The sequence below is a fragment of the Alligator mississippiensis genome, chromosome 5 (genome assembly GCF_030867095.1).
Source record: "Alligator mississippiensis isolate rAllMis1 chromosome 5, rAllMis1, whole genome shotgun sequence".
NCBI lineage: Eukaryota > Metazoa > Chordata > Crocodylia > Alligatoridae > Alligator > Alligator mississippiensis.
The window spans coordinates 6,588,131-6,612,050 of record NC_081828.1 but is presented as its reverse complement, the minus strand read 5'-3'; the positions used below and the strand labels follow the sequence as shown (position 1 = coordinate 6,612,050).

Here is a 23,920-nt window from a genome sequence, read left to right as displayed (position 1 = left end):
AACACTACTTTGAGCAGAAACTGTGAAGCATCATGTAGTGGAGCACCGACATTTTCTAGTGTGAAGTCTCTAGGTCCTCCAGAAGCAGTCAGGACTTTGTGAACTATTCCTGGAGATTCAGTGGTCTGTGTGCTGAAATGATCAATGATGAAGGTTAAAAAATGGACGGCTCTCATCTCACAGATGATTTTGCAGTGAATCTGTTAAACTACTGTCTGCTTTCTGAAAACTAGAGATCTGCATTAATGAGGTGACCTTATCAGAACCACCCACCAAAGAAAGAGGAAAGGGTGGTTGAGGGAAGGCAAGGATTCCTATTGGTAAGTATTTTCAGAGACCACGTTCCCAGAAATCAAATGAGTTTGTGATTAAGTTAAATCGTGTAGGACCACCAAGGGTTCATGTCTGCAGTTTGGAATGATTCGTGAGCTGACTAGAAAAGTCACTAAGGTGGTTTCCAGGCATCAATTTGCTTTTTTTTTGTTTTGTTTCCAACAGTTCTTATAAGAGGAACCAGGTTGATTAACCTGGACAGTGTTGTAGATCTATTTTACTTTTGATTCAGATTATTTATAGCAATCAACACTCTGGCCTGGGTCCTTGCCTGTGACAGAGGGGCATGTAGCACAGCTTAGAAGGATGGGGTACAAAGGAGCCTTTTCTGGGCACAGGCTACTTATCTGATGGGCTGCTCTCCAGTTATAGATTAGAGCAACCTAAAGGCTGCCCTGGTTTATTTTGACTGGCAATGGTTGATATGACAGCCTCTGTAGGACAGCCTGAGGCCCAGCGTCTGTGACAGCACCAGGGAGGAGAACAGCTCAGTAGCTGCATCTGCTGCACGTCACCAGAGTATTTCCCTTGCGCTACAGATAATTTTTTCATGGCCAGATCTGCTGGATTTATGCCCAGATTGGGCCAGTGGTGTGTTGGGGAGCAGCATAGAGTAGGATGATGGCAGAGCCTCTGTGACTGTCTCGTTAACAAGTACTGGAGCTTTTAATCTGTAGCAGCACTTCTAAGGGAAAGTAAGCATATAGTGCTGATGGGATTGCAAGATGCTGCTATGACATACTGAAGGTGAATTCAGCACTTTGAAGACAGGTGAACTCGTGTCCTTTGCTTGATTCGTGAATGTCCCCAGATGCATATCTCGTGACCTCCCATCCCTCTCTACCTTTTCTTTGCTCTTTCTTCATTTCACCACCTGATGCATTTTTATTCCTTTTAGATGTTTCTGATATTTCCTTGCAATGTAAAATCCCCTGGTAAAGTCTATTCCCTTCATTGTTTTTCTCAAAATCTGTCATAATCGAATCCAACCACTGATGCTCGAGCAGTACATTGTCTGTAACTGAAGCTGCATCATAATTGCGGGCTGGAAATACAAAGATCTCAGTGGCGTGGTCCTGGGTACTTCAGATCACGTGTGACAGCTGTGATCAGGGGAGGCAGCAAGCAGGTTTCCCCTTTGTGTACCTGCTGCCACTCCCACTGTCCCCAGCAGAGCCCAGTATCCTGCATAGCTGCTCCCCAGAGTCCCCAAAGCAGGGCAGGAGCAGCTTTCCTTACCCCTGAGTCAGCTGGGGACCATAGTGATGACATTGTGTACCTGCTTCCTGCCCGGTGCCCTGGTGTCCCTTGCCAGTCCTGGGGGCTCCAGTTCTGCACCCCATCACCCTTAAGTTCGGAGGGGTGGTTTGCCACACTTTCTTTTTGTAAATCTTGGATCTGCCCAGGGCTGTGATCATCAAGAATTCTGCATTAGAACAGGCCCAGGATAAAGCTTTGGGGTATACAAAGCTGAGCCTCAGCTCTGGAATTAGAATGGGTCAAAATCTTGATCGCACAATGCAGAACACCTCCGGGGAGATGTTCTTACACACCAATCAGGAGATTGTCTCAAAGGTTTCTCTCCTTGAACATTTTTGAGTAATTTTCCCCAGCATTTTCACAGGAAACTGAAACAAAACATTTCTATTAGAAATTCCCACTTTTTAAAAATCTTTACCTTTCTTCTCTCACTTCTGTCTCTCCCTGGGATAAGGCAGGAAGGTGGGTTTTTTTAAAGGAAAAGTGAAAGAAAGTGAAAAAACCCACTATATGTAGTTATCGTGAAAAAGTCTAAGAAAATGGATAAAAGCGCTCCTGCACTTCGTAGATTTTGTGACTGGAAAAGTTTTCCAAGAATTCTAAAGGTCTCTCCGCTAACTGCACTTTTCCAGCCAAATACAGGAAATATGTGGAAGATTTTTTTACTCCCATTCTTAGGCTTTCTTCTTCCAGTGAGGAATGAAATGAAGGGAGAGGGACAGACAAAGAGAGGAAAAAACACCAAAAAGAAACCAAAAAAAAATGAAGCAGGAAGTGATGCTTGAAACTAAACCAAAAAAATGAAAAGGCTAATCAGATATGTGATTTGAAACCAGATGACAATTCCCTTATGTTAAATTGCAATTCAAAATGAAAATGTTTGTATAGAATTACTTGTTACAATGGCATCAAATGACATCTCCCCCCCAGCTGAATTCTGTTTGACAAAACCTAGGTTTGGACTGGATAATTGGACAGAGAAAAATTGATCAGCTCTGCTAATAATGTAGGAAGAACAGTCCCAAGCTCTTCTAAAACACATTCAGACACTCAAATGAGAAAGTGTCTCAAAAGGAGCAGAGAATCTACTTTTCTGATTGCTCATTTTTGCTTTATATATCTGTATTGCCTAGATACCACAGTGACAGGCAGGTGCTAAATACTGGGATTGACTGAGCTGAAAGAGAGATCTAGGTTGTGAGATCTGGACACTAAATGCACTTTCCCTCTTTTATTGATTTTAGTCTAATGTATGAATCCCACGTCCTTCCTGCCATAAAATTTACGTTCTACTGTTTCAGCAATATTGCCGGCATATGTTACCAGCTGTCTATTGCTGATATAGAATATATGTGATCACCTCATGCTGATCTGCTTTTTTTTTCCCTTTTAATTTCTCCAATAATACTCAAATGTGCTGGCTTGTAGGAATTACTGGAGACATTTAGCGTCTTCTCTGGAACTCGTGGTCCCAGTCAGGAAATTGGAATATAAACTATATTTCTTTCTGATTTCATAATTTAACATTGCAGACTGTTGACTTATTGACCATTCATAATGCTGGCATTTTCCAGCTTGGCAGACAAATGCCTTGTAGGAGTGTCTGTGTGTCTATTTATGTATCATCCAAAAGGTTGAACTGTGGAACATCTTTTCAGTGCCTGGAGATAACTTGGCATAATAAGGTACTGGAGCCAAAAATGTGCAAACTTGAAGGCCTAAAGTTAGGTATTTAAATCCATATTGAACACCCAAGTTAATGGGATTTTCAAAACTGCTGTTGACTCATGATTTTCCATTGAGGACACGGGGAAATTGAAGGTGGTCAGCATTTCTGAAAAGTCAGGCCAAGTCTGCATATAAGCTGAACCTACACTTCTGTGATGAATGCTCCCCTGCAAATAAATACAAATGTAGAAATGTAGAAAATTGTGGAAATATGCTGACTTCAATGTAGTCAATGCCTTTATGGAGGCAGTGAAGTATCAGAAGAAGATATCCGTTGTGTAGTTCAGCCATTGCACAAAAAGCTTTAAGGTGTAATTCTCATAACATTTTCTTGCTCTTAGGCTTGATCTGTGCAGTGATTTCACTGTTTTGGCTAGGACTGTGATTTTATTTTTTGAACCAAAATACACACGCTGGTACACCCCTTGGTGGGAAGGCATTGCCTTCTAAACTGGGAGCAATCCAGCTTCAGTTGTGGAGTGCTGTGGGTGAGCAAGAACACAACTACAGTGCTTCCTGTTTGAGAAGTAGGGCACATGGAGTTGAAAATATTTGAGCTTGCCACTGTCTGCAATGGTATGCTTGCAATGTAGATGCTGTCTTACAGTGTTACGACCTTTGTGTATAGACAACCCTTATTTCTTGATATGTCCTTTCCTTTCAGCAAGGATACAGAAAAATATCATGTATTCTACAATTAGGATGAGAGTATTAAGAGTGCTTATACACTTAGGGCTAGGTCCTGGTGACACAGGAGACCCCTGGTCCCATTACTGAGAAAATAAGAGGGAGAGGAAGCTGTGACTTCTAAGGCAAGACAGCTCAGTTGAGAAGTACTGTCTTTGCAGGGCTATGTAAGCCAAGCTGCATGGATTGCATGGCAGAACGGCCCTGGTGAGAACAAGGAGAGGAGCTCCCATGTGCTGGGGAAGCTGGGTCCCAAAACCTGTAACTGTGAGTAGGCCCAGGAAAGGGCCAGAGCTGGGTGAAACCCAGTCCCCTGTAGGAACCCCCGTGGTGAAGCTTGTGATGACAAGTAGGGTGCTTCCTAGGGTCAGTCAAAAGGAAATGTTGAAGACAGAGGTATGTCTGAGATCTCGCCTCTGTTGGTAAGCCGATATATAAAAATTGAGCACCAGCACCTTTGTCTTCTTCAAGAAAGAACCTACAACCGTTTTTGGTAGGGAGCCAAATTGCATCATTGAGTGTTGGGTACTCTCTGAGAACATACCAGGCTGGGTCCCTCAAAGGACTTTGAGGAGAAATGCCTATTTTGGGACTTCTGATTGATCTAGAGTAGTAGGTAAGCTTTAAATTGTTCAGAACTTGCAGCTCTGGGCATGCAGAGCTCTAGGCACCTGAGAAACTTCTGCGTCATGGAGGGAGGCACCTAGTGAGTTTACATACCTTCAGGGTTAGGTGGTAATGGAAATAGAGCTTCTTGGATTGCTGCCTTGGACATATGCGTCTCAGTTGTGCATAGGTCTTATATCGGGGTTCCCAACGCAGTGCCCGCAGGTGCCATGGCGCTCCCCGCAGTTTATTCAAGTGCCCGCGTGCATTTTCACGATCAGTAAAAAAATCATTATTCCAACAAAAAATGCTGTCACTGCCGACTGAACTCAGCACAGCAACACTTCACATTTTTTTTTTACTGGCTGCCAAAATAAGACTGAGTCAGTCTGACTGACGCAGTGACGGAGTGGCACTTACTCCTCCCTCCCAAAACGAAACTATGCGCATGCGCATATTTGGGAGTTACCTTGAGTCGGCCATGAGATTGACTGGCTGAATTTGTATTGGTGCCCGCTGCTTTTTCTCTTAAATTCAAATGTGCCCCTGGGCACATCAACGTTGGGAACCCCTATGTTATATTGTACATGACCCATAACTGCTCTTTAACTCCACTTCACCACCTGAAAGTTCAGGGGAGATTATTTGCCCTATGTTGTGAAGTATTTCAAGACTGATGGATAACAAAATACCATGAAGGCCTGATTGATGGATTTTCAAGTTAATAGGACTGATTCCAGTGACGTTTAGATGACGCCTCTGTAAGGTCAACATAGTAACGTTAAAAGTGGTATGCTGACATTGTTATCTGAACCTTTTCTTTTGGTGAAATGCATTTGGTGTGGACTTAGTCCAGTCCCTATTGTAGACATGTCCAACATATAATAAAATACATGACATTTAGCTGTAACTGGTACTTTTGTAAGAACCCATGCTGCAGAGTTTAAAGAAGAAGGGATTTGTGGAGGATGAACTATGCTTTTCCCTCATAGAAATGGAGATCAGGTCAGGTCTCCAGGTCAAGGAGAGGCCAAGTAAAACTGGCACTGTGGGGACACATATACTAATTCTGTACTGTGCAATGAGGTGGCAAGGTGTCCCTAAGTGCCATCTGTCATCTGTGCCAGACTTGCCTAAAAATATGAATAGTTGTCTCTCTAGGCAGCTAGTTATATTCCAATGGCCCAAGATGCCACAATACTTGGCTGCTCTTTAAGTCAAAATAAATTCAAATAAAGTAAGGGTAAGAAGTATCCAAGGCTGTTTTACATAAGATATACTACTTCAGTGTCTGTACAATGCATGGTTACATTGTTTCCACTCATTTAAACAGAATTTTATCACCATCTTTAATTAAGGGGCATGATCTCAGGTCTTCCCCTCGTCTATTTTATCTTTTCAATGTTGTGGTCAGCTATATGCAATTTAAATAATGAGGGAATTTAGAAAATATAAGCCAGCAGTAAGATGATAAATTTATCATAAATGTAATACTATATAATATCATAAACACATATAATATGTGCATATAAATAATATGCATATAAATAAGATGTATATAGAAATATCAGAACATTTGAAGGATTATACAAATATTTACAGAGCCAGAAGAGTCTACCTGTAACCTAGATTGAATTTAGGTCCTGTACACAACCTCTGTTTACACTCTCAGCTGTTGTAGAAAGACATTCTACAGCATTTTCTGTCCCCATAACCTAGTTATGATGAATTTAACAAATTCAGTATGGTGCAATGCTCCTGACAGTGCCTTATTTTCATTGACATCATTTTTTCATCAGATTGGACTGTGTAGCAGTTGCAGACTTAATATGTTCAAAATATTGGATTGCTAGGTTTTTGCATACTAACTTTATAAAGGAATAGTTATACCAAGTATATGTGTACAAGCATCGAACATTTGATTATATGCAGAACCTAATTTTAATATCACACCATCCCCACTGAAAAGAGTATTGCAAGCCTATTCCCATTCATATTCTCCTTCTCTGCAATCATCTTGCAGAATACTTATTCCAGCCAGGAGTCAGGAGTAGATCAGAATATTGAACTGAATAAAAATGTGTACATTAAATTGCTTATTCAAATGTTCGACTTCGATGTTTGTAGAGAACGTGAGTGTCAGACAATGTAACCTGTGCTGTGTTTTATGGATAAGAGAGGCTAATGTAAATTATGAACAATAGAGATTAATAATGTGTATAATATACTGCATCTGGGGAAGAACACAATTTCATTTATTGCTTTTCATCACTGTATTTGTGTAAAAAGACACTAATGGCTGCATGACATTCTACGCATGGACCTGATAGAGGATCCTTAAACATACTGGCATTAGAAGTGTACTTAAAGGCAGCATCGAACAGAAAATTCTCATGGTTGATTTCTAAAAATGAATCCTATGCTGCATCAAAGGGGTGTTTAGTTTAGGTCTCTCTCTAAAAAACTGAAAGCAGCATCCTTTGTTATGGAGAACACTGGCTGAATATGAAGGGCCCAGTTGAGGAAGCCTAATATATGTTTTAACTCACTGTGGTGATTATGAATTGTATATGTCGTATGGACTTCACCAGAGTCAGTGACTTTAGATTTGCGAATAGTAGCTATTGTGCATTTTTAACATACATTTCACCCTTAAGTGTTTTGCTCTCTCTAGCTCATCTAGCCTGAGGGAAAGGATATGAACGTTTGATTCATATACTGAGATGAGGAGGACATGGTTACGTGGGTACTCTGTAGGGGATCCAGAAGGATAGGCCCCACTCTTAGCAAGAACTGAGTTGTTTTCTGAGTACAGCAGGGCTTTGCACATCAGTGTGTGTGGTCTACGAAGCAGTTGTATATTCCTTTTCTGGTTCACTTTAATTAGTTTGTGTTTGGCTTCTCAGTACACATGGAAGGATGATCCCTCCTTTGTGACTCAGGATAGTGGAATATTTCAGAGTCAACAGAAAACTATAAAGAAGCTTGGGAAGGAAGAGGTCCTATGGGTAGTGTCATTAGATGAAAGCTGGGAGGCAGGGTGCTGCTTGTGGCTCACTCCTAGCATCTGCAACATTGTGGATTTAATAGCAGACTACCACAGTTGCCTTCACCTGTAAAAGCTGCCTCACATGGATGCTGTCATAGATTCGTAGATGTTAGGGTTGGAAGGGACCTGAATAGATCATTAAGTCTGACCCCTTGCATAGGCAGGAAAGAGTGCTGGGGTTCAGATGACCCCAGCTAGATGCTTATCTAACCTCCTCTTGAAGACCCCCAGGGTAGGGGAGAGCACCACCTCCCTTGGGAGCCCGTTCCAGACCTTGGCCACTCGAACTGTGAAGAAGTTCTTCCTAATGTCCAATCTAAATCTGCTCTCTGCTGCTTGTGGCCATTATTTCTTGTAACCCCTGGGGGCGCCTTGGTGAATAAAACCTCACCAATTCCCTTCTGTGCCCCTGTGATGAACTTATAGGCAGCCACAAGGTCGCCTCTCAAGCTTCTCTTGCAGAGGCTGAAGAGGTCCAGGTTCTCTAGTCTCTCCTCGTAGGGCTTGGCCTGCAAGCCCTTAACCATACGAGTGGCCCTTCTCTGGACTCTCTCCAGGTTATCCGCATCCCTCTTGAAGTGCGGCGCCCAAAACTGCACACACTACTCCAACTGCGGTCTGACCAGCGCCCGATAGAGGGGAAGTATCACCTCTTTGGATCTGTTCGTCATGCATCTGCTGATGCACAATAAAGTGCCGTTAGCTTTTCTGATGGCTTCGTCACACTGCTGACTCATGTTCATCTTGGAGTCCACTAGGACTCCAAGATCCCTTTCCGCTTCCGTTCCAACAAGCAGGTCATTTCCTAGGCAGTAGGTATGCTGGACATTTTTCCTCCCTAGGTGCAAAACTCTGCATTTCTCCTTGTTGAATTGCATTCTGTTGTTTTCTGCCCATTGATCACTTTTATCCCGTCACTTGAAGATAACTCATGTGGTAGCTGCAAAGTGCTTGCAGATCTTCAGATACCTGGATGCACGGAGCTAGGAATGCAAAGAACTAGATCTTTATTATTCAATTCTGTTATAAGCAACTCCTAAGGACCGTAAGAAGAGACTTTGTTAGAATATTGAAGCATCCATTCCCGTTCACGTTGGCTCCCATTGGCCTGCTACAGAGAGGTAGTACGCTCATATGTTCATATATTAGTTTAGAGCCTTCAAAGGTATTGTTGGCCCTACTGTGATAATGATCTTTATAGCAGATGGAGAACTCTATTCCTTAACTGTAGGGATGTTTGTGTTACTTTCTGGAAATGAAATATATTTTTTAGAAACTGGGTTTCTACTGAAATACAGATGAAAGACTATGAAGGTTTGAAAAGAGGTCAGTTAACCTTGCTATGTAGCTTTCTTTGAGTCTGACTTTATTCTCCCTTGTGAAATGCTCTCTCTGGTGCTGCTGGCCCTCAAGAACCTTCTGGAAAAGCAGTGCTTGCTGCGACTTTGGGAACGTCTTTTTGCAGCACTAGCTGGTTGGAGTGGAGACTTGAATCAGTGCAGTCTCCAGCTCAGCGCAGAAGTCTTACGAGATCAAACCTCTCCGGAAAGTTGCAAGGCAGGTGGCGTGAATATGCAGAGGTAATATTCTGCCTTGACCTCCGCTGTCTCGATGTCTGTTGCCATTATGTGCAGCCAGCAAGCAGAACCAGCCATAAAAAGTGGGGTGGGGAGTTCTACATTAAAAATACCCCAAAAAACTTTCAAGATCATTCCTCTAAAGTGAGTATCCAATCTAGATGCCTATTCAAGAGAGCCCAGTGCTGTGAATATAGGAAGAGAGGTCCAAGTAGCAGGCATCTGGACATCTAAAATGGACTTGTAATGAAGGCAGACCATCAATGCTGCTGTTTCCTGGAGCCGGCAGGTACTGTCAGTCTAGCTAAAGCACAGCAGGACTTGGTGCATAATCACAAGCACTGTGAGAAAATGAGAAGCCCTTTGCACTGATGCCCAAAGGCTGCAAAGTCTCTCAGTCCCAGCTGAAATAAAAACTGAAAAGACCTCTTGATATCAAAGGTCCTGTAATGCAGAAAGATCTAGGTCACCTATAACTATCTAGAAACTAGAAAAAAACTACCATAATGCAGGGAAGCTTGTTTTTAAAAAAATGAGACACAGGCACAGATCCAGGCACAGATTAAAAGTCCCTAATCCCCCAGCTAATTGCAAAATGGGCTCTGGTGACATTGTCTTCCAAAAATCGGTACTGCAAGGGAGCACTTGTGTATTCCTGACAAGGATTTCTGCTTCTCAGAAAGGCTCCTGAAGCTCACTTGGGCCAGAAGGATACATCCAACAAACAAGATGAAGGACAAGCTCTTCTTCCCTGCAGGTTACTAGAGCTTTAGCTGCTAAAAAGTTTGCAGCATGGAAAAGGCCGGTAGGTCACCCCAACCAGCTCCTTGTCTGTGCAGTTGGAAAGACGAGTATCTTAAAGATAGAACAATATCCATGGCAACAGACAGCTGGACTTTCAACTTTTCAGCACATAAATAAGTAATTATTTTCTTGATGTTTTCATATTTTCATGGTTTATAATTGTCATAATGACCTCCAGGTCAGGCATTTCCTGTCAGTTAATGATTGGCTGGTTTCACCTCTGGCCCTCAGCTCCTCCAGCTGGTCATTAACAGCTAGGAAGTGCCCTCCACATCAGTCATTATTGCTTAATCATTTCCTCTTAATGCTAGAGAATATACCAGCTGCTTCTTAGAAATAAATGTCTTCTGTGCAAATGGATCCATCAAGATTTTTTTTAAGGTTTCATTTATTTGAATGGGTAGTTGGTTAAAATTGTTGTTAGGATGCAAGCAAAGGGTTTTAACTGTGAAGACCTTAATTAATGTAAAAACTGACAGGTAAGTATTACCCTAAACCTCAGTAAATGTTAAATTGTTCTCTCTGAGGTTGGTTAAGGGGTTCCTAAAGCACTGCATTGCCCCCTCTGGGACAGGGACAGAAGTTACACATAAACTGGAGTAAGTGATTGGAAACAGTTTCAAATCTGTGACACAACAGAAGTTCAGTGCTCATAGACTGCTTTCAGAGTGGTCGAAACTGGTTTAAGATAAACCTGGATGGATGTAGTATCAGACTTAACTGATTTAGGTTAAATCAGTTTATTGAACTTCTGTCCCAGATCCCCTCCAGATTCAAGTTAACTCACAGTCCCCCCGCATCCCAAGGATGCTTTGCATCTCCACTGCAGACCTCCCCCTCACAGGGTGGGAGGGCTAGCCTTGGCCCAAGCTGTCTACTCCAGCTGAGTAGGGAGAGGCATGCTTTAACATCCCATGGCTTCTGGCTGCATATAATCAAAAGTGAATGTCTGTTCACTTGCATATTGGTTCAGTCTTTGCAGTTGAGATTAACTTGTGAAAACTGAATCAATTCAGCCTGGGGCTTTTTGACTATCTGCACTTAGCCCTGGTGGAAGCAGTTGGAGGGCAGCAGATTTTAAACGGTTGGAGTTTTATCTGTCTAACCTAGCCTCATGTATCACATCACCATGGTTTCAGAGTGCTTAAAAAAATTAAGTGTACACACAGGCATGTATCTATTCTTCTCCTAAGCCCCAGAGGGACCCAACTCAGGGGTGACTTGGTAGCAGCCTATAAGTACATAAGGATCTGGGGGAATACCTGTTCACTAGGGCTGCGTGAAATTTCACTGAGTGTTTCATTTCGAAGCTGTTTCAACGTGTTTTGAGCTGAAAACAGCAAAATCTAAATGAAACAAAAAGCATCGAAACAGTTTTGAAACAAAATGAGGGCATTCAAAACATTTTGAAAGTTTTGAAATGTTTCAAGTTTCAAAACAGCCCAGTGGTGGGAGGCAGGGGAGAGCCAGGGCTGTGCTGCAAGCGGCTCCACAGCCCCATGTAGCTCAGCCTGGCAGGGAGCGCAGCCCTGGCTCTCCCTACCTCCCACTGCTGGGCTGTGCTCTGTGGGGCTGGTGGGGCCAACTGGAGCGTAGCACCAGCTCTGCCTCCCTTCTGCTGCCAGGCTGCTCTCCAATCAGCTCCGCCAGCCCCATCGAGCTCAGCTCGGTGGCAGGAGGCAGGCAGAACTGGCACTGTGCTCTGCCTCCTGTTACCCGGCTAAGCTCCAGGGGGCTGGGGAGCCTCTTGGAGCTGAGCCTGGTGGCGGGAGGCAGAGTGCAACCCCGGCACTGCGCTCTGCCTCCCTCCACCAGGCTGAGCTCCATGGGGCTGCGAGCCACTCAGAGCTCAGCCCAGTGGTGGGAAGCAGAGTGCAGCCCCGGCATTTTGCTCTGCCTCCTGACACCAGGCTCAGTTGTACGCGGCTGTGAGCTGCTTGGAGCTCAGCCCTATGGGGCTCAGCTCTGTGGGGCCAGTGGCAATATCTGTCTTCCCCGGCACTGGGTGTGGGCTGCACCCAGTGCCAGTCCCAGGCGGCATCGGTAGCCTCCTGTCATCCGGGGTCCGCACCCCTGGGAGGAGTCCGGCACAACCCTGCAGCCCTTCTGGAAGTGCGAACCCCCGGATCTGCGCCAGATGACAGGAAGTTGCCGCTGCTGGCAAGTTTTGCTTTCAAGACTTTGAGGTGCAGTTTCCAAGAAGCACCTATCTCCTTGAAACTTGGCAGGCTTCATGGCCTCAAAAGGGGCTACCAGCCCCGCAATCTGCATCCAAATCAGGCAAGAAATGACATTGTTGTAGGCATTTTCATGATTCCCCATTATAGCCTATGGGCAAAACATTGAAATGAGTCGAAATAACGAAACATTTTTGACAAAACGAAATGAAATGACGAAATGAAACACTGCCCCCTTCAAAACAGCAAAATAGATGTCAAAATGAAATGATTGTGTTTCGCATAGCCCTGCTGTTCACCAGAGCACCCCACGGGATGACAAGGCCCAACAGTCACAAACTCCTGCAAGACTGTTTTAGGCTGGACATTAGGAAAAACTTCTTTACTGTCTGAGCCCCCAAGGCCTGGAACAGACTCCTCCTCCAGAAGTGGTGCGAGCACCTACTCTGGATACTTTCAAGAAACATTTAGATGTTTATCTTGCTGGGATCCTCTGACCCTAGCTGACTTTCTGTCCCTTGGGCAGGGGGCTGGACCTGATGATCTCACGACATCCCTTCCAGCCCTAACGTCTATGAAATCTATGGAAAACCTTGAGGGTTTTTTTTATATTTTTGCAGATTATTAATGCAATATCCCATGTGACCAAACATGTCCAGAACAGCTTAACTGGGGATGAGTTGGGAATACCTCTTAAGAAACTCTAGTTTCATTCTTTGCATCTGTCCCTGCCCCCGCTCTCCCTCCATCCCCCACTTCCCAGCATTTGAGAGAGGTAGTAAGCTATGTTAGTCTGAAGTCTGGTAGGAGACAGGGCAGGGTAGGACTCGGGAGTTTTCTGTCCTTTTCAGTAGCAGGGTTCATTTACACATGGAAATAAGCTGTCTTTGTAGTTACCACAGCATCTCTCTCTTTTTCTCTCTCCTTTGATCTTGTAATGTATGTGCCACCCATCAAGAGGCAGGGCATTTTATAATTGAAATACTTTCTGAATCATACTGTTAATAAAAATTAACCAGTACAGCTTTGTTATGTGTGCGTGGTTGTGCACATGAATGCACCTTTGGACAATATTTCATTCTAATGTGTCATCACTTCTGAGATATTCTAAACTGGACGTGTCATCATCAAAATACAGTGATAAGGATCTAGTATGCTTTCAGCCACATAGTTGGTGGGAGAAAAATACTGTCCACAGGCTTTTATTTTAAACCTATCATGTACAATTCACTTCTAATTTATTTTATACTCTTGCCACTTGATTTGTAGCATTAGTTTTGGTCGCGGAAGGTCAGGTGCAGACTACACAACTGCAGGACCAAGTTACACTTCCCACAAAAACACAAAATCTATGAGAAGGCAAGACAAATACAGGCCTCTTCCTGAATTCCAAGCAGGATTTTAAATTTGAGGCAAACCCTGGGTGATCCAGGTCACCAGTTGGTAATGTGAAGCTCCTGGAAGGGTCAATGGTCATCCATGAGAAATCAGGTTGCTCCTAAATGCTAAAGGTAAATGAGGATTTCTTTACAAAGAGGCTTAGTGTCTAGGGACTGATATGTGGCATGGCACTGAACATAGAGGTCACTGGTGAGCCTGGTTTTACTGGCAAGAGGTATGTGGGTGCCAAGGTTACTATTGTTTGTTTAATACTACTGCCTCTTCACCATGCATCCTTAAGAGAAATATGAAATGTTCTCATCAAAGCAGCAGGCTTTATCTTTGGTTTTAATTCTTCATCAGAAATAACAGCAGTCAAACATGAGTCAAAAGAGTTCCAGGAAATAACAGTTCACAAATTGCGGAAGGGCTGGGGCTTGACTTTGTGGTTTCCTGGCTCTTGGAGTGAGACTTTTACTTTTTAAACTGTGGGTTCATTTGGCTGTTTTGTTTTGGTTAAAAAAAATGTTTTTCAGAAGACAATTATTTACTTCTTCTGAATGGCTAAGTCAAAGTGCTGAGTTTGCTGGCTGTTTTAGGTCTCAGATAAATGAAGAGTGGTGTAAAAACTATATTGATCCTTACAAGGGCAATGCAACATCTTTAAGTTTTTGTTAAACATCTTTAAGCTTTGTTTTTTGTCCCTTTTAATTAAGAGTGGCAAATTCTAACCCTTGTGAAAAATACTGCAGATAAACTACCAAGCTGGTACACACATGGACTGTATACTGGTGGCCTGTCTCTATATGGCTCCTTCATATCCAATGCAGAGTGTTTATTGGTGGATTGTAAAGCCAGAAAGGACCATTACCCATCTACCATTGCCTGATGTTCTGCATAACATAGACAGTACAAAACCCCAGTTACTGCTGTAATGAGCCCAAAAATAATATTTCTTCTAGGAAGAAAAGAAATATGAGAAATTCACCTTTTTTTAGGATAATAGGTGATTCTTTATCATTAAAATTCCTTCTACTGCAACCATGTGTTTGGTAGGGACCAGGTATGTACATGTAAGCATGTGGCTCTTTCGTTTAACCCTTGGCTTGTCACCCAGAATGCCTCCCTCTCTGGCTGTAAGGCAGCATCCGCTACCATTTCTGCTGCTAACCAGAGGATTTCTGGAAGGCATCTTTGTGCAGCATGTGTTGTAACTGGGCCTTGGAATATAAAATGTCTTTTCCTTAAGATAGTCAGAATCTAAAAATCACTGTAATGTGAATGAAAATGTGAAGTGCTTTTTATGTTCCCGGCTGCTTTCAGTTTTCTGTAGTGAGGCAAACTATCCGGGCCTCCCTGATTCCTGAAGAGAACTTTCTTCTCTATATTCCACCTTCCTTTCCTGTTCTCCTAGTTTGTCTTCATTATTCCTTCTACTCCTACCTCTCCATTCTCCTCCACTTTCTTTCCTTCTTCAGCAGCCCTAGATACTTCTAATAGATTTCTGCTGCAGAGGAAATACAATCTCAATAAGATTCAATGTACCAAATCTTTCACCAGCTGCTGAACCAAATGGGACAAATCTATCCTTGGTGTAACTCTAATGGAGTTGGAGTAACAGCCACTATCAGTTTGTCCCATTGTGTCTTCCTGCAGCTCTTCCTACTTCTATTGTAACAAAAGATAGAGGAGATACAATCACTGCAGCAGCTGTTATCATTTGATCAGTAATGCAGTCTTTGGAACTGCATTTCATTATACCTAATCGTAAAAATTTAAGTATAAAAAATACCTAAAATCATATACTGACTTAGTGATACTTCCATCTTAAAATAAATGACTGGAATTTAAAGGCACACATCTTAGAATGCAAGAGTTAGACAACTTTGCCCATGTGAAAGAGATGCCTCCCATATTGTTATAAGAGAAGCTTATAGCTGAAACATGCATTTTATTTCTATATCAGTTTTCTGTGTCCTCTTAATTTATTCCTAAAACTTCTTTACGGAGAGAGAGGCAACAGGTGTTACTCTGCATGGTTTCAAGAGCGTGTTGATATTTGTTTCATTTTGTGTTGAGTTCTGCAAGTGTAAAACTGACTGCATTCCTATCTTAGGATTCACATGCTTTAGGTTACGTCTTCCTTGCTCATGCTGCTCGCGAATGACTTTGAACCTGGAGGTAATCTCCTTAAACTAATTGTTCTTCTGCTCGTAACAAGGAAGTGTATCATAAAATCAGTGCGACCTTGGATCCCAACCTTACAAAAGACACCTAAGAATTTGCAGAAAGCTACCTGCAATGTTGTGAGTATGTAACCCAGTAAAGCGGGAACTTCAGAACATCCATGTTCTGTGTAGGACACGTTTCCATTGATGCCAGCTATCCAAAGCTATGAAAGACCCCATGCAGTTCTGTTCTAGTGTCTTTGGAAAATGACACCAAGAAGCCCTTTGGTATCTTCTATGGGCAGCTCAACTTCAACATCAGCAGTGGGAAATCATGGGACAGTGCTGTTGGATGGGGATAGGTCTTTATCATCTCCTAGCACAGCGGTTCTCAACCTTTATTTGTACCAGGACCCATTTGTAAACATCAATGGCCAGGCCCGACCCAGTAAATAGTTTAAGAAGAAAAGAGTCCTCTGGCCTTGCAGTGCCCCTCACTCTCAACCCACAACTCCTCACCACCCCAGCTATGCTTGTGCCCCTCACTCCTGACCTGCTGTCCCCGAAACCCTAGTGTGTGGGGTGGGGAGGCAGGGTATGGTGGGGCATGTGCCCCCTCAGATTTGTGCACCCACAGCAGGTACAGGGATGCAGCCTGGCTAGCCTGCCATGAACAAGAGCCACATCTGCGGCCTGGCAGGCAGGACCTGATATGAGAGGGCAGAGCAGGGCAGGAAGATTTGTTGCTGCTGCCACCAGGATCTCCACACCAGCTGTGCCACCAGCAGTACAAAGAGTAACAGGCAGGGGAGGCTGCACTGCCCTCACCTCCTCCTGCCACCAGCTGCTTGCACGCCAGGCCATGGCTCTACCATGGCTCTTTAAAGGACAAAATCCACATTTTTCCAAGACAAATGGAAAAGCCAGATCCCTGTTTATTAGTATGCACAGTGTTAACATATGGTGAAGCACAAGAGCATCTTTTTTCAAAATGTATGAAAAATACGATCAATTTTTAAAGTTTGGTCACAACCTTTTTCTATATTGTTGTGACCCACGGCATGAGCAATAGGGGTTTTGGAGCAAAAAAAAAATAAAAATTAATCCCCAGTGTTTCTGGCATGTGGCTCTGGCCCATTGGACTCTGAACTTGGCTGCTTGGGAAACGGGCTTGCTCCTCTCTCTGCCCCCGTTGCTGCCTTTGCTCAGCACATGCAACTCTTCAGGGCTGGCTCCAGCCTTGCAGGCAGAGGAGAGCACCCCTCTCCTCGCTTGTTTTCTTGGGCCAGGGGAAGGAAAGGAGGCTCTTGGGGGGGAGATGAGTGCAGCACTGAGAAGGAGCAGAGGAGGAGACCTCCCCTGGGAGGGGGAATCCCCTCCCTAACCTGGCTAGGGGCAAGCCCCCTCCTAGGGGACCCCAGTACTGGGACAGAGCTGCCTGCTCGGCCACAAAGCGACAGAGCAGCATTGCCAGGTCTTAAATATAAAGTGATCATATTGGAAGCTCAAAATTATGGTATTTGCTGAAAAACTATCCTACACTGAAAAATATTCAAGTAAGCATGCAAATAAGTCGTTGTCTTTATATTGCTCAGTGTAAGTCACCAGCGAGTCAGTGAAACTGGGGATCAAAGTTGAAGCATGTCTTTGTTTGAGGCAGTCCTAAGGAAGTGCTGACAATCAGGGGCTCAGATCAAGCATAGTCCTGTGCTTGCCTGGCAGGGGGAAATACCATGATCAACACGTTGGCTTCCTAGTCGCTCCCGGGAAGACCGCTCTGTTGGCGTGGGGATAGTACCTGCTAGTCTAGGCAGGCTGCAGCCCCGTTCACCAGAGCGCCCCAAGGGATAACAAGGACAAACAGTCATAAACTCCTCCATGGCTGTTTCAGGCTGGACGTAAGGAAAAACTGCTTTACTGTCTGAGCCCAAAACCTGGAATAGACTCCCTCAGAAGTGGTGCAGGCACCTAATCTGGACTCGTTTAAGAAACGTTTGGGTGCTTATCTTGCTGGGATCCTTTGACCCCAGCTGACTTCCTGCCCCGGGGCAGGGGGCTGGACTCGATGATCTTCAAGGTCCCTTCCAGCCCTAACGTCTATGTAATCTATGAAGGTAGCATATTGAGCTGCTGGAGCGGGAAGGTCTTGGCTTTATGCCCCCTTTATGGAAAGGGAAGACTCCTCCCTCGCTTGCTCCTGGGGCCTTATGGCTGAGGGCAAGCAAAACACAGGGGTATCCGAACCCTGAGTCTCTGGGCTTGGACCTGCACGTAGGATGCCCGCTAAAGGATTTTGGAAACATCTGCTGCCCCAGCTGGGACGGAGGACGTGTGCCCGTTGCGGGGCCACCTATGATCTTGACCGATTCGGAATCAATCTGGTTGATTTGGCTTGAAACAGGAAACATTCTCACCCTGCCCCATCCCTTCCCTCCCAAATAAAGCCAGTGACGGCTCACTCAAAAAAAAAAAAAAGTGCATTTTGCGGTTCTTTGGAGAGATGTGATGGCTTTTCGTCGAGAAAATGGCTTTTTGCATGCTCTGGGGCGCGCACGCCCTCTCGCGCGCTCTCCCGGCTGCAGCGCCGTGCCCCGGTGGCTCGCGCGGGGCTGCGCGCCTGCTGCAAATACGGTAATTCTCACGCACCTGCCCGGAGCCCCGCCCCTCCGCGCCGCTCCGCGCTCGATTGCTCCTGCCTGCCCGGCCCCGCGCGCGCCGCCGGCCCCCCCCCTCCCGCCCCGCCAGGCGCGCTCAGCCGAGCGCCGAGCCGCATCCGGACGAACAATAACAGCGGTCGGGACTTGAGGGACCGGCGCGGCGGCCCGGCCCGGCCCGGCCCGGCCCCTCCCCTCCCCCCCCGCCCAAACCGCCCGCCCCTCCCCCCCCGGCCCCGCGCACCATGTACGCCTTCGTGCGGTTCCTGGAGGACAACGTCTGCTATGCGCTGCCCGTCTCGTGCGTGCAGGACTTCAGCCCCACGTCCCGCCTCGACTTCGACAACCAGAAGGTCTACACGGTCTACCGCAACCCGGACGAGGCGGCGGCGGCGGCGGAAGACGAGGAGGACGGCGGCGGCGGCGGCAGCCCCGGCGACTGGGGAGGAGGAGGAGGTGGCGGCGACCGCGACCGTCTGCTGCTGCACAAGGCCCAGATCCTGGCGCTGGCAGGTGAGCGCGGGGCACTGCCAACGGTGGGGGGGAGGGGCAGTGCCAACGGCTGTGGGGAAACGGCTGAAGAGCAACGGTTAGGGGGGGAGGGGCAGTGCCAACGGCTATGGGGCAACGTTCTGTGGGGGGAGGGGCAGTGTCAACGGCTGAGGGGCAGGGGCAAGGTCTGAGCAGCCAATGGTTGAAGGGCAGTGGTGGGGGGGGCAGTGCCAATGGTTGAGGGGCAACGGTTGTGGGGGGGAGGGGCAAGGGCAAGGTCTGAGCAGCCAATAGTTGTGAGGCAGCGGGGGGGAGAGGCAGTGCCAACGTTTGGGCGCCCCCGGGTGCTCCCGTCAGGCCCGTGCTGCTCCTGTCCCCGGCACCGTGGGCTCGCAGCTGGCCCCTGGCTGGGGCCTGAGCGGAGTCGGCCCCTGGCGGCGGGGCCCAGGACGAGCCCCCGTCCCGCACCCGCTTTCTCCGCTCTTTGTTTCTCCGGACGCGCTCGACTGTTTTGCTTTTCAGGCCTCTCGAACCAGAGCAAACCCATCTCTTCCGTGGAGCGCCAGGCTTATTACCCGCGTTAGCGACTTGCTTTAATTGCCCCTCCCCCAGTGAATTTTTTTTTTTTTTTTAAGTTTCCACAGGAAACTCGCCATCCCTGCGGAGCGCTGGGCGACCGTCTTAGCGTCTGTCACGTCACAGTCTTAAGATTTGGGTGCTCCAGCTCTGGCGCACCATGAGCACTGGGGGGACTTTTTCCCCATAGAAATCATAGTCCCGCTGACTCAGCCGCACGTTAACACGTGCAGAATTACTCCTTTACTTTTGAAGCCGTCACCTGGCAGCCGCTTTAATTTAAACGTTTATTGTGTTAGGCCAAGAAGTTATTTATGCTCGAGGAAAGAAGTTCATCTTAGATAAAAGATCTTGGGAGTGGTAGGCTGGAGTCCTAGTTACTGAACCAGCCTTGGCACCAGCGGCATTATCAGTAAGCTGGCTCTAAAACCATCAGTTCCTTTTATGGGAAACAGCATTAGGAAATACTTTCTAAAACATTTCCATTGGCATGTAGCTTCAGGACTGGAGTCTGCCACGCCGACTCAACGTGGAATTGCTGCTCATTTACAAGTCAATAATAATATTTCATATTTATATAGAGCGTTTCGCCCTGAAGGGCTCCAAAGCTAACTAACAAGCGAGTTAAGTTACGTGGTGTGTCAGTTTACACGCATGTAAAATACATACGGTGAGACTGATCATCAGCTGAATCAAGGAGATGGTCAACTCATCTACACAGGAGTAGGTCAGCAGCGAGGTCAGTGGGGCTTTGCATAGATCAGACCGCAGGGTCAGGACCATGCTTCATATTTGCAAGTTGCTTTCTTCTTTTTGGGCATGTTCTGAGAGTACCTTTCACAGTTTTAATAGAACCTGATTTGCTCATACCAATTTAATGGGGTCTAAAAGCTGTGCCCCTTCAAAGCTTGAACTTTACCTATGCCACGTGAGCGAATGATATTAGCATTAGACGTTTAGCATTTTATTCTCTGTTAACAAAACTGAAAAATGAACAGCAAAGAAGTGTGGAGGGGGATGCACTGTAGAACACAACAGCAGGAAGAAAGAGACCAAAACATTTTTTTTTTTTTTTAAAAAAGGGTTCCTTTTTTTTGTCCTGCCAACAACATTTTTTAAGCTGTTATGTTGAAACTTTGGCCTCTAGTCTTCAGTAGACCGCTGAGAAGAGTAATGATACTTTCCAGATCATAATCCACACCTTTTATCAGACTGTCGAAACAGTGTCTCTTCTTTAAAGTCTTCCAGCTGCACAATCTTTGCAACTCTGGGGCGAGGTGGAACCACCTGTGTCCTGAAAGAAATGCTGCATCTATGAAACAGAGCATTTCTATTTAAAATGTGATGTCACAAATTAGTCTCTGCTTAATCACAGAAAAAAAGGAAGCGGGGGTATTTTGAGTACGCCCAGAAGATCACTTGACAGTTATAGACTTCACGGTGTTGGGGAGAAAGGAATGCTAAGTACTTTTAAAAACTTTGGTAATAAAAACAATTGAAGGGATTTTCTTTAATTTTTTTCCCTGAAAAATATCTATAACTTGAGGCAAAGGACAAGTTTCACCCTGAAAGAAGAAATTGAAAGCTGAGCATTGTAAAATGAGTTTAAATGAAAATTGTGCCCCGGCAATCTCTATACGTAAAGTTAGCAGACAGCTGCTATTTGTATAGGTCTATAGGAATAATTTCATCTACTTCTGGAATGGAAAAAGAGCGGCCATTCCACAGAGTATGGGTGCATTTTACAGCACTGAGATGGGATGCCTAGCAGTATGAAACTGCAGCAATTTTACATAACAGTTACAGTGTGGCGTTTAATTTCATGGAAAGGACTAGTGCCTCCATGATGATTGTATACCTTTTCTCTTCCTTTTCCTTTTGAATTTTCCCTTAGAGTGCCCAGGCAGAAGGTAGGGCAGATGGCACTAGAGATTGACTAGTTCAGAGAGGCCTGAACTTTTATAGGCAACAACCTACTTTGTCAGGTGCTAATTAGTCTTAATTTGGTTTCTTGTTGAACTACCCATCTCCAGTCTGTAATTTCTTCACAGTCATCCAAAGTGTTTATGGACAAAATTCTGTTATTGGTTGCATATGCCCTACACCACATCACTTCTGTGGTCCTTAGATGATAAAGTGAGAATTGTTCTTGCTTATGAAGTGGTAAGCATGCCCTAGGCTAAATAAATTGAGATGCACAAATTTTAGAGTTGATTACCTCAGGCAGTGGTCATTACCAAGTTCATAGGGCATATCTTCTCATTGGAGGTACGTTTTTCCTGACTACAAGAAATAGATGCATGCTTCAGGTACTGATCTCAAAATCCCTTATTCGCGTGATGCAAGAAACAGACTGAGATTCTAATTTTATCCATTTAACTGTTATCTTACACAACTCCAATCACATTGGTATATTTGTTTTCTCCCTATTCTTCCTAGCCCTTTGATAAAGGCATACGTTCCACCTCTGGTTAAAATTAGACAAATCAATTTAATTTATTTAACAAAGGGGTGTCAAAGGCCCATGGAGCCCCATCATCCAGCCCCTGATGCTGTCCCTGTTTCTCAGAGTTGACACCATGTACTGCACACTGCATCAACCCTGTGTGCAGGGTCTGGGATGAACACGCGGTGTGTAGTGCCCGCTCCACCTGGTCCAGGACCTGCGTTGCTCCTGGTACCTGCCCCAGCCAGTCTGAGGACTGGTTGAAATGGACAATTCGTGCGCTGGATCCAGCCTATGGGACCAGATGAATTTGACACCTCCGATTTAACATAATTTAAAAAACATTTAAGCTTCACATTGAAGTATTTTGCTGTGTGTTTCAAAGAGATTTAATCTTCTAGGCAGTGTGGCAATCCTAAGTAGAATTCTTTGTGTTTTGTTTTTGTTTTCATTTTTAATTAAACGATACTTGGAGTTGTGACTGAGGATAGTGTAAAAAGAATCTGAGAAACTAAGGCTGTCCTGTTTGTTGTTGACACACGGATGAGGGATCTGATGGGAGTAGCTACAGGAGGAGAAACTTGCAAAGGACTACAGTACCTGCAAGGCCCAGATCTCAGATGCACTTAGAATACAGAGCGAGTGGTCAGGAAGCTGTTTCTGCAAAGCTGGCTTAAAGCTGCTTCTTTCATTGCTGTGATCCTGGTGCTGCTTTACATATGTCTTCCTTGTTGCACTAGTAGGACCATCTGAGGCTTGGTATGGGTTAGATTTGTCTCACATACTCTTGTTTTTACAAACCATGTTACTTCTCTTTGCTAATGTGGTCATGAGGAGACCTGTGGCATACAAACCCCTACACAGGCTTGCAGCATTGCTTTCTAAAGAGCAGAGCATGAGCATATATATACACATTCAGCCCCAAACCACATTGGTTTTACTGTGTAAAGCAGCCTTACCACACCCACAGATACAGCTCATGGTGTCAAGGCTAAATTTGAATATAATAGTCATGAAACAGTAAAAGTGCACAATACTAAATTTCAGGCTTCTTCCAGTTTTTGAACTGTTATTTTAAAATCTGGGGTGGGGTGTGGGGGTTGTTTTTGCTTTTGAATTCTAATATAGTAAAAAGCATCAGAGATGTGGAGAGCTCACACAAAGAGGCTGTTTTTCTTTAGTATTTTTTGTTGGTTCAGCATTTTGGCCCTAACTTGGCAAATTAGCTCTAATCTGAAAGCAGTAGCAGGTCAGAAGTGGTTTGGAGTAACCTATCACAGGATTGATTGTTTTGTGTCAACAGCTGGATATAATGCCAGTAAATAGAATTTTAAAGGCCAGGTTTTGACTGCATCAGAAGTTTTACCTGATGTACTGATATATGAGATAAGAGGATTCGCACAGAAAGTTATCCTAGAGTAAGAGTGTCTATTTTCAGTTTATCATAGACCCCTTCCAAACAGACCAGCCTACTGTCCCAGTTGCATTCTTAACTATATACTTTGCCGTAATATACAGCCTTGTGCTTGTAATGTAGTTAAACTAGTGGCAATGTTTCTGTTAAAAGCACCAGTTTTTTTTTAAGGTTTACTAGCTCATTTTAAATTCAGTTAATTAAAAGTATATGTAATTTCATATGGAAGCAACAGAAGAAAAAAATAGGTTGGAGAAGTGTTTGCTCCTAAGCCAACAAACATTTTCTCCATAATGTACTCTGAGTACCAGTCAGATATTGTTGAGAGAATTTTAACACGCAAAGTATTTTCTTTTAGAACATTGATATCTTATAAACCAGCAGTCGTTGCGATAGTGCTCCTCTCTTACGTTAATTCCCAAAGTTTGCAGATCTTCTGGCAACTTTCCTATTAAGATCTTTCTACTCATTTCTGTTTCAAAGACCTGTATGAGTCCTCCTTGGTGGGTAGGTGACTAGAGAGGCTTCCTATGTAGTGTTTGCTCTGGGTCCTAGCCCGTCAGTGCAGC

At 44.8% G+C, this 23,920-nt stretch overlaps 1 protein-coding gene and 1 long non-coding RNA gene across 6 annotated transcripts in view; one reads left to right on the top strand and one right to left on the bottom strand.

The window, feature by feature from the left end:
* LOC109281080 (uncharacterized) overlaps nt 1–18,755 on the bottom strand; it is a 30,300-nt gene extending 11,545 nt beyond the window's left edge. The window contains exon 1 of the long non-coding RNA XR_002087606.2: nt 18,668–18,755. This is a non-coding gene — a long non-coding RNA (uncharacterized LOC109281080). The remainder of the gene's footprint in view (nt 1–18,667) is intronic.
* The window catches only part of LOC102572691 (BEN domain-containing protein 5), a 1,452,508-nt gene that overhangs the window by 888,745 nt on the left and 539,843 nt on the right, over nt 1–23,920 (top strand). For 2 of the 5 annotated variants that reach the window (XM_019479201.2, XM_006259784.4), the window contains exon 1: nt 18,549–18,936. The exons of the other annotated variants lie outside the window; for them this stretch is intronic. In XM_019479201.2, the coding sequence (XP_019334746.1) occupies nt 18,709–18,936 (228 nt within the window). In that variant the 5' untranslated portion in view covers nt 18,549–18,708. Of the gene's footprint in view, nt 1–18,548; nt 18,937–23,920 lie in introns of those variants that run through there. 5 annotated transcript variants of the gene reach the window in all.